This window comes from Arachis ipaensis, chromosome B08, assembly GCF_000816755.2.
Source record: "Arachis ipaensis cultivar K30076 chromosome B08, Araip1.1, whole genome shotgun sequence".
NCBI classification, from domain to species: Eukaryota; Viridiplantae; Streptophyta; class Magnoliopsida; order Fabales; family Fabaceae; genus Arachis; species Arachis ipaensis.
The window spans coordinates 16,099,155-16,110,210 of NC_029792.2; the positions used below are offsets into that span (position 1 = coordinate 16,099,155).

At 35.7% G+C, this 11,056-nt stretch overlaps 1 protein-coding gene and 1 long non-coding RNA gene across 3 annotated transcripts; both read right to left on the bottom strand.

The window, feature by feature from the left end:
• Window positions 6,692-7,129, bottom strand: LOC110265405. Its single transcript, XR_002351559.1, has 2 exons — window positions 7,066-7,129; window positions 6,692-6,993 (listed from the first exon to the last, which is right to left on the bottom strand). It is a non-coding gene; the product is annotated as an uncharacterized LOC110265405 (long non-coding RNA).
• On the bottom strand, window positions 8,171-10,597 carry LOC107612028 (vacuolar protein sorting-associated protein 51 homolog). Of its 2 annotated transcripts, XM_021109012.1 has the most exons (10): window positions 10,361-10,597; window positions 10,026-10,123; window positions 9,791-9,930; window positions 9,657-9,711; window positions 9,472-9,579; window positions 9,202-9,300; window positions 9,018-9,095; window positions 8,547-8,624; window positions 8,337-8,438; window positions 8,171-8,194 (listed from the first exon to the last, which is right to left on the bottom strand). In XM_021109012.1, the coding sequence occupies exons 3-10, from the start codon at window positions 9,844-9,846 to the stop codon at window positions 8,186-8,188; spliced, it is 585 nt and encodes a 194-aa protein (XP_020964671.1). In that variant the 5' UTR covers window positions 9,847-9,930; window positions 10,026-10,123; window positions 10,361-10,597; the 3' UTR covers window positions 8,171-8,185. The 2 variants fall into 2 exon arrangements, with proteins under 2 accessions (XP_020964671.1, XP_020964670.1); XM_021109011.1 differs by lacking the exon at window positions 10,361-10,597 and having other exon boundaries at window positions 10,026-10,144.

An 11,056-nucleotide genomic window follows, 5' to 3' on the forward strand; every position in this document is an offset into this window, starting at 1 on the left:
TTTTATATACAATAAATATAAATTTTATATTTATATTTTTTAAAATTTATACACATAAATTAATAAAATTTATTCATTAAAGATAATTTATTATTTATACTGATTAAATAATAATTAAAATTACTAAAAATTGTTAACTTCACAAATTTCTCTACTTTTATAATAGATTGCTCACGGATTTGTGATTGTTCTTGCATTGTATGTCCTTAAATGGAAAACTCTTGGGTGTAAAGATGAAATTAGGCAGCTATACCTAACATCACACAACCAACTCTTATAACAAATCCAATTTATTACAACAGTCCCAACATATATCCTCTTATGATTCACAGATCCAACACACTCTGTCCCAACATCATGATGATGATCATCCCTGTCCTTGGATTATTCTCAATCCTAAAGCACGACCCCCATCTTACAATCCCCACCACCATCAACCCCTGCAACCTCAATCTCCCCCCCACAATAAGTCTACAACCCCCATCCTTATTAGTGATGCTTCGTTTTCGAATTTGGATTCGACCGTGACATTGTCACTGGGAAGAAAATGATCTGACTCCTTCGCCTGACAACTTGAGTTATACATGCACGAAGGAATCGGAGTAAGAATATTAGATGTATGTATCATGTTTTTTAAGCTTTCTTTTTAATATTTAAAATGAAAATTAAAAAGAGAACATGAAAACACCTTCTTCTTATTATTATTATTATTATTATTATTATTATTATTATTATTATTATTATTATTATTAGATGTTTATTTCAATACGATAATAAATTTGTGGTAAAAATTTATATTATTGTTTTCATGTGAAAATATTTTTGATATACATTTAAAATTGTTCAAATTCATTCTTATATTTTTCTTAACATAAATAATTTTTTAATATCTCTAAAATAATAAGATAACACACAAACTATTTTTAGTACATATTTAAAATTCATTTAAACTTACGTTTATATTTTTCTTAGCATAAATAATTTTTTAAACATCTAAAATTACAATATTGCTCACTAAATAATTTTAACACATCCCAAAACTCAATAAAAAATAATTGCGTTCATTATTATTGTTAAATAATTATATACCAGACTTAGAATAAAAAAATTAATTTTAATAGTGTTATTTTAATTTTAATTTAGTTCTTAGAGTTTAATTTTAGTTTGTTATTTTATTTTATTAGATTTAAATTTAAATTTGAATATTCTAATTTTTGGAAAATAGAGAAATTAATTATATTATTTCTAAATTTTGGATTTGGACATTTTATTGAAAATAAAGTGTAAAATTGATGAGAACATAGTATTTTTATACACTATTATTGTTGAATTAGAATTTATTTCTAATTACTACATTATACCTATTTTTATGTGAAATTACTAAAATGCCCTTAACCCTAATTTACACAACACAACACTCTTACCCTTCTTCCTCACTCTCAGCCGTCACACCCTATCCCTCTCTTCCTTGCTCAGCGGCACAAGTCAAACACAGTTTTCTTTTCCATGAATAGAAGAACAGACGCAGAGAAAGAAAGGGGGAAGCAGGGAAGGGAGATCCGGAGGGAGGAAGGCCGTTGCCACCACGCCTCGGCGCCGCGCCACTGCGCCCTGCCGACGAATCCATGCTGCTGGTGCCACCAACGCTGACGATGAGGGATGGCTTGCGGGTGAGGGGGTCGCGGGCTTGTGGCCGACATCCTTGTCGCCGAGAAAAAAGGAAACCATCGGCGCCGTTCAAGGTAGAAGAGTGCCGCGAGAAAGCTACCACCATCGCCTGAGGAGAACCCGACGAGAGAGAGAGACAGATCGCAGAGAAGAACGCGACCCAGGAGCCTCTGTGTCACGCCGTCAATCTGCCGCCGTGCTGATGGACTGTCGCCGCCACCAAGGGTCCGTCGCCGTGGGCTGTTTTCGCCCTCAGCGTTGCCATTGAAGGGAGCTCACCGCCACCATCGCGTCACCTGTGTAGTCGCCAGCTCGTCCACAGGTCGCTGTGAAGTGCAGTCCGTTGCTGCGACACTGCTGCTATCGTGGCTATCGCAGTGTTCACCGCGTCCCTGGTCTGCCGGCGCCACTGCTGAGGGTCTTCGCCGATCTACGCGCCGCCGCTGTGCTCCTTGTTGCCATTGCTGTCAGAAGGTACCGCCAAAGCTTCTGGCCGCTTCTGCCGCCGAGAAACGCCATTACCGTTGCTGGAAAAGTATGCCAGTAAGGGGTTTAGTTGAGATTTCTGTTCTTTTAAAATTCTGGGAAGATTGTTGATACTGCGTGGTTGTACAGCTGCTATTATCAGAGATTCGAGCTGCCGCCATCGCTCGGAATTTAATGGAGCCGCTGCCGAGTCAATTTGGAGTTGTGGCTGCTTCGTTTTGTTATTTCAGTGAGTATTTCGATTTTCGAAAAGCCCTGCGTTAGTGCTCTGTTCTGTGTAAAAAAGTATTTGCGATGTTAATGGTTTTAGGAGTTAGAATCCGGTTTGCTTATGCCGCTTGTTGCTGTTTCTGCTTTCGAGAGAGCAAGCCGAGTCGGGTTCTGATTGCCGGTGATTTCGGGCAGAGCAAAAAGAGTTCAGTTGACACGCTTGGGTTAAGTTTTGCTTGCCGAGGTAGGGGCGCTTTACGAAAACTATAGTTTATTATTGGAATTATTACATATGGATACTGATGTGAGATATGGTGTATTTAGTGATTGTATCTGCCTTATGTATTATTTGATTGACTCGAATGATTATGAATGTTTGTTTGGCTGAATTATTGTGCGGCTTTGTGAAATGTAATGTTTTGGAGTTGATTCTTTAAAGGTTTGAAATATGAGTTTAATCCGTTGAGGATTGGTTTGAATTGAGTCAATTATTTTGATGATGTGAAAGATAGAATACTCTTGAAATTCAGCCTGGGTTGCTTTAATTGATTTGCTTTTGATAAATGACTTATCACTGAACTGATTCTTTAAAGCTTTGGAAATGAGTTGATTCAGTTGATATTGGTGTGATTTTGAAACGGTTTTCTTGAGATATGCCAATGAGGCGACTGTTGGATTTAACTTGATTTTGAATTGATTTTGGATTCTGGACTGTTGAAAAGGATTGTGGAACGGTTTAGTGGGGACCCGAACCGGGTGGCAAAGTCCAAGTTTTAGGGGAGGTACTGCCGAAATTTCTATAAAATCCGAGTCTTTATTGAATGTTGTCTGGAAAAATGATGAGTTAAAGACTTCTACTATTTTACTGCTTATGAGCCTGAGATAATTTGAGAAATGAGATCTTTAAAGCCAAGGCTGAAAAGAGTTGAAACTTGATTTCAAAGTAAAATGAATTGAGAAAATGATTTATGGCTTAAATGCCGATTTCATGAATTTGATGATTTTGAATGTGGAAGTGATGTTTTGTTGAGAGCCGGAATGGCTGTGTATGTTTATACATATTGATTGGTTCTGGATTGAACCGTGAGCCGGAATAGCTGTGTATGATATGAATATTGGCTGGTTCTGGAATGAACCGTGAGCCGGATGGCTGAGATGGATGTTGATCCATGGATGAGATTGATTGCATGTTTATGCTAAATCATTGATAAATGTGAATGTTGCACTTCCACTATCTGAGATACGAGTTTTCCTGGGTAGTAGCAGTGGCTAGCCACCACGTGCTCCGGGTCGAGACTTGATACTCTGTTGACCCTATGTCGTAAGTGTGGCCGGGCACTGTGAAAGGCCCGGATGAGCTCGCCCCCGTAAATATTCACCAGTGAGGGTGATGGATATGGATCATGATTATGATCAAGTTTATGATGAGTATAACTCGAGTTGGGGATGCACGACAGAGGGACAGTCCAATGGTTAGCTACCAGGACTTGTCGGGTTGGCTCTATAACCGACAGATGATATCATCAGCCACTAGGGACAGGCATGCATCATATGCATTTGTGTGACATTGGTTGGGTGTGCATATTATACTTGGTTTGCCTATGTGATTAATTGCTAACTGTTCTACTTGTAATAACTGTTTGTTTGTGCTTGAACTTCCTATCTGTGTTTGCATCTGGGATTCTGTTGGATTGTGGTGATTGGTTGTTGGTTGGATTGTTTGGACCTAGGGCCGTGGTTGGAAAGAGATGGACTGAAGGTTGATTTCGGTTTTGTGTTTCTGATTTTGAATAAAATTATGAAAGGCTATTTTGGTTCCGCATAGATAAACCATTTTGAAAGACTTTTGAGTTTTTGAGAATTGAACGGTTCTTCTTTCAAAAAAGATTTCTGACTTTACTTTTATTGTAAACCGTTGTTTTTGAAAAGAGGTATAAGACGGTTATTAATCACTGGTACGGTTTATCTTCACGTATCCTATTACAGTAATTCCTAAAAACCCTCTACTGAGAACCCTTTCGAGGATGATGTTCTCACCCCCCCCTACATTTTTTCCCTTTCAGGATATGGGCGCAGAAGTTACGAAGAGTTTATTTAGTTGTGGTTGAAATGCTCTGTATTGCTTTAGACTATTATTTGTACCCTCGCCTTTATCTTGAGATATTCTGTAAGAGGGATAGGAATTGTATTGTCTAATGCTTGTAAAATTAATTATATATATATGTGTATATATATATGGATGTACTCTTTATGAGCTTTTGTAAGTTGAATGGTATTTATGGATGTACGTTATCGAATGAAAGTATCTTTGGGAGCGGTATTGCGGTTTAAAGTTTTAAACAGGCTCATATTTTAGTATTAAATAGTATAAGTGTCGTCGTAATATCCGAGCTATCAGAGTTGCGCAGCCGGAAGCGTGAGCTTTGGTAGTCAAGGTGTTACAAATTATGATTGATACCTAGTTGCATTATTTGTATTTGTATTTGTCTAAATTTTATCACACCAATACATACAAATTTATTATCATACTGAACCAAACATATTAATAGTTTTTAAGTTAAGAATACCAAAAGGTTTATCGAGTAATTGCAAATAAATTGTGTTTGTCTGGACTAATTGAATTTGATGAATAAATATTGACTGTGAGAATGATTGAATTTGATGAACGTATCTGAATTCTTGATTGTTTGAATTGTGGCTGAAAATACGTTACGTTTATGCTTTGATTAAATGACATATGAATTAAGGAGTTATGAAAGTGAGGGAGGTTATGTCCGGGTTCTTGTAACCATAAATGAAAAGGTGGTTTTGGTTAATGTTAAATGTAAAAAGAATATGATCGGGAGGTTTTGTAAAGTTTGAATGAACGTGCGGCTTGTTCCTTTGGTCTTAATAGCAAAAGGTTTGAAAGAGAGCTGAATTTTATTGAAACAAGAGGCTTAACTTTAAAGAAAACGATTTGATTATTGAAAATTGTTTGATATTTGAAAATGGACTGATTATTGAAAAGAGTTTGATATTCAAAATGATTGAGAGATTGTTTGGTTGGGACCCTGGAAGGGTGGCATAGTCTGAATTTTAGAGGATATGCTGCCGAAATTTTATAATCTTTGAAACTTTGTTTGAAATGTTATTTTAAAAGATTTGGTTTTGAAAAATTAGATTATTTGAGATTTATTTAGTTAAGAAAAAATTTATTCTATTTGAATTCAATTTATCAAGAAAAGAATAATGTTTTAAATCCAATTTTTTGAGAAGAGATTTCGTTTAAATTATGATATGAGTTTGGTTTCATAAGAAAGAGAAGAATGAGAATGAAAAGTAAAGGAAAGAGAGATAATTAAAAGAATCTCTGCTACAGGAGAGCAGAGAACAAAGATAAAGGAAAACTTTAAGGACTGTTTGCCACAGGAGAGCAGATGTGACATTGTTTGGGTCTTAGTGCCAAATGTAAAGTGGGGACGCCCATACACTGAGAACTGTTTTTTAGATGTACGCTTATTGATTTGGAAAGGCACACTATATGCGGTCTAGCCATATGACTTATAAGCACACTGTATGCATCTGGAAAGCCATATCTAGAACTTGTCCCCGGGTAATGTCGGGAGCGGGTAGGCAACCGACACATGAGTTCATGGCCTGCATTAGAGACAGACATGCATCATGATATTTGCACATTTGCATTTAGTTGTGCTTGCTTGTTATATTTTTCTATGATTCTGTATGTGTTGTATTCACAACTAGAAAATGGATTAATACAGACAGATTTACAGACAGATTTAGTCTTTATTACAGACGGATTTTTGGTTACCGACGAATTTTGTCCCTCTGTAAAAGCCTCGTCGGAAATTATTTACCGACGGATTTTTACCAGTTACCGATGGATTTTCCCTCTGTAAATTCTCCATTCATTTCCCGAAGACGACGAACTTTTCGACGGATTTTCCGTCTGTAATTACAGACGGATTTTCAGACGGATTTTTCGTCTGTAATTACAGACGAATTTTCCGACAGATTTTTCGTCTGTAATTTAAACTTTGGAAAATTATCTCACACTCTGATTACAGACAGAAAATCCATCTGTAAATCCGTCAGTGAGAAAAAATATAATTTTATTAAAAAAAATTTCATTACAAAATAAACTTGTTTTCATACAAAATAAATATAAATTTAATACAAATTTTGTTCTAATTTATATTTGAATATTTATATTATTTCAAAAAATAAACAAATTCATCTTATTATTAAATTAAAAAAAAAGTACTATAAACAAACAAGTCAATATAATTCAAAACACAAACAAAGTATATTGATACATCAACTATAATAATAAGTAACAACCATACATCAACAAAGTGTATTGATACATCAACTATAATTCAAAACAAATACTATTGAAAAAAAGAAAACCTGTAAAATCTGTACTGTAGCATACACTAAAGGTGTATAAAACAATCTGCTCTTGTAGCTAACCACTATCAGAATTGCCTAAATATAAACATAAACCTAGTCTAAAATTAGGGCCAAACCGAGTTAAAGTTGTCCAATTCTTCTAAAGATCCATTCAATGTTTTCTCTTTCTCCTGGCGACGTGGGAACAACGAAGGATCCACATCCTCTTCTGCCCAACTGTGGCACAGAATGAGAAAACTATAATGTTAATACAGCTCAATTTTAACATGAATTGATTTCAAAACTTACCATCGGCTCAAATTCAGGGCTAGACAAGTTGACAGTGAGGTTTCTCATTAACAACAAAACATGCAGAACCACAATAATACAAGCAAGTCAATTCCCACTGAACCAGAAATTGAAAATTAATTTATCATTTCAACTGAAAAGAAATTCACTTACATGCAAAAACAAGGGAAGGTAAGGAAGATGAATTGGAGAAAATTTACGAATGAGTCCACATGGATATAATCAAGTAGTCCTCCCAAATCTTGCTTTGACAAACTCAATCATTAAAAAATGTTATTCAAGAGCAAAAGTTAAATTAAAGAACAGATATATCATTTTATGCTACTAGGGACCACATAAGGATTAACTTCTTCGTCATTATCCTCATCACATATCCATTATAAATTTACTATAAATCCTAGAAGTTTTACTTTATTCGATAATAGTTGTTAATGATATTTTCGAAGTGCATCTATCTTTATCATATGATGCCACTAAGTTTCACATCTGAAGTTACTTGTGACAGAGCAGAGTTGTCAGCATGTCATTTAACAAAATGAATAAAAGATTCAATCAACTCACAATTTCAAAATTTATAGGATCTATTTTCTTCAGCTTCTCAACATGGTTATTTGTATCAGGATCCATTATATGAATTAGATGAGAAAATAGTTACAAACAAATGAATTAAATATTTTAGAAAGGGACAGTTTTTTGTACCTTCCAGCAAAGACAATAATCCTTTGCTGCTGCTTCTTATTTTGCCTTTTTGTATATCTAATAACTAACTCGTAGATATGCCTTTTTGTCCATCACTATGGATCTCTTGTTAACAAAATTGAGCTAAAAGGCTTACACACAATGCATCAAGAATCAAAATCAAGTAGGAACATAAAGAGAACCACCTGAGGGACATTATAGGTTGTGCTTGTCTTTTAGGAGCCAAAAAGAAAATAATATATATATGCAAAATAAATGAATATAGATAATAATTAAAAAAGAATAAAAGGATGCTGAAGATCAGAAGATAGAGATATGAATATACATACAGGAGTGTAGAGTCTCTAATGGATCCATTGAGATGAGCATGCAACTCCACCTTTGGCATTGACACCCACTACTCCATGTTCTTGTTTGTTAATTAGTGAATCTCACGGCAAGAACAAGAATGTAGAGAATAAGTGAAAGTGCAGAAACAGATGGAGTAATATGTATATTGAAACAGGGGGCTAACACTATATATATTTAGAAAAGCATCAGTACTTTAGAACAAAGATTGACAACTATTATACCTCTATTGGAATTGTAAACACACATGTTGATTTAGATAAATCATTCTTTTCGAAAAATTTCTCTGTACAAAGAAGCCAATTCTTGAAGCTACATTCTTTAGCCTGCATGAATAAGCAAATAATATTTTGAAGTTTTGGCTAAACATTAATGAATGCTAAAAATGAGATAAGTTTTGGCTAATTTTTAATATAAAAAAAGTCAAAACAAACCGGATATTCCAACTGCTTAAGGAGCAATGTAGCTTCAGCTCTCTTTTGTATTGATTCAGAATTTGAAAATAGCTTCCCCTGGTTAGAGGGGGGAAGTTATCCTTTCCAGTAAAACAGTAGAGATTTTAAGTTAACTATAATCTATATACTTTTAAGTCTTAGCCATGTTTGGAAGGATAGCTAATGTCAGCTAATCCTATTGAATATTATTGGTCAGTAAAATAGTAGTTGGTCACTAAATAAGACAGCATATAGCAATTCAACAAGGGCATTATATATGCCAATGTATAAGCTGATAAGGGAGGCAGAGAAACACAAATTAACACTTAAATAAAGCAAATTATAGAGGTATAGAAGATCAAACTAAGTCACAAGAGTAACAAAATAGATAAATGCATCTAAGATGGCCCCAGGCTTGTTTTGCTTGATTGGCCCAAGTCCAAAGGCTTGACAAAGGTGAAGGAACAAAACCTGCAAGTTTTTTACTATTGTAGCCATTGCTTCCTCAGAGGCTAGCTTGCAATCCCGGAAAGATGAATCTCCATATGCCTAAGACAGAGAAGAACAAACTAAGATATTTCATCTATGACTTTGATTTATATGTTTGCGAAAGTAATCAAGGAATAGAATTACAAGCTATATCATCCAAACTAACCATTAAAATTGGAATTGCTCCAGTGTAAAACCTAAATGCATCTGCATAAGCTTCCGATTTGATGCACTTGTTAAGTCTATCAGGAAAATCATATATGAACTATTCTTCAACAAGGATGAAAAATATGTGAGCCATATTTCTAGAACATATAATCATGCAATATTAGAAGTACAAAAAGTTGTATCACCAAACTAAAATACATGGAAACATAAGTATTGCAATGAAGAACAATGTGAAACCAGACAAGGACACATGTAATAGCTCTAATACCTGAACTTTACGGAGAAGATTGCAAGTAGGATGCAGCTTCTCTATGTGCTCCCTTTTGTCAAAAAGAGAAGTGTTAACGCTGTCACTCCTTGACTGCACAGACATTATCTGCAACAACCAGGGAAAACACACATTCCTATCAAACTCAATTCGAATCAGATTGAGTAAACTATAGCTACAACTACCTTCTCAAGAAGCTGCTCCATGTTTGTCTCCATCCCGGAAATGTTACTTTTCATCCTGCGTGACGAGAAATGTCATCAACTCCTACCTAAAGAGCCACACATATGTTTTCAGTTTTCACACTAAAACTAAGTACCTCTTTATAGTATCAGTAGCACTGATGAACTTGTTATAGTTCTTGTAAACCAGCATTTACAAGTCAGTGTCAAGATTCTTGATTTCAGCAGCCAGCTCAACGTGGCGCAGAAGCAGCCCTTCCAAATTGGACTTGTGAACCTTCACAAAATTTCCCAATTTAACGATTCCAAATCAAAACCGAACAAACAGAAAACAATCGCAACAAAATGCGAAGAGACTTGGAGGGAGGTTACCATGAGGTTCATGTAGTGATCGGGAGCGAAGGAGTTGGAGTTGATATCGTCGGGTGAGGCGTGCTTGGCGGAGTCGGTGCCGGTGGACATGGCAGACTCTGGAGAGTAGAAACTCTGAAAGTTAAAAACTATAGAAAGCAATGGCCTACCATGAATTTTAGGTCAAAAAAGCTTCGATTGCAGAAAATAATTCATCAAAATCAGAGTAAACCCACAGATACAAATAAAGCACAAAAGCAGAGTATGATAAACCTAAAACTGGCACAGAAAAATTGAGCCCTAAGATTTATCACGAAGAATAGAATCACAAAATCAGCATATATATATATATATACCTGAAAATTGAGATGGTTACAAGAAGAACTGAGAGAGCGAGTTGAGATTAGATAGAAGAGGCGCCAGAGGGAGCATATGCGATGAAAGCGGCGGCAGAGAGAGCTCTACGACCATGGGAGTAGATGTGATGACAGCGGCGGCGGAGGGATCTCGTGCGACGCAAGGAATGACAGAGAGAGACTGTGCGACGCAACGGCTCGGCAGCGGCGGAAGAAGCAGAAGTAGCAGCCACAGAGGGAAGAACTAGCTCATGCTATGGGGAGAAGAAGATCTGAAGCTGCTCGTGTTTCATTTGGAAGAAGCTCCTCTTTCGTTTAGGTTTAATTCAATATTTTCGACAGAAAATTTTAAATCCGTCTGTAATAATTTATTAAAATGTACCGTTTCGTTTACTTAATTACAGACGGATTTTCCGTCTGTAACCATTTCTCACTGAAAAAAAATAAATTTTTCGACGGAATTATCGACGGATTCTCTTTTCCGTCTGTAATTTATGCTAATTCATTTTTTTGGTTTTCCGACAAAAAATCTCTCTGAAATTCCGTCTGTATTTCCGTGGGATAAAATCTGTCGGAAATATCCGTCTGTAATAACTAGTTTTCTAGTAGTGTATTCGTTTCTCTTTGTGCGCTATAGTTATTATGTTTGTTGTGGGTTTCGGTTGTTACTGCTAACTGGAATTTTCTTAAATGACT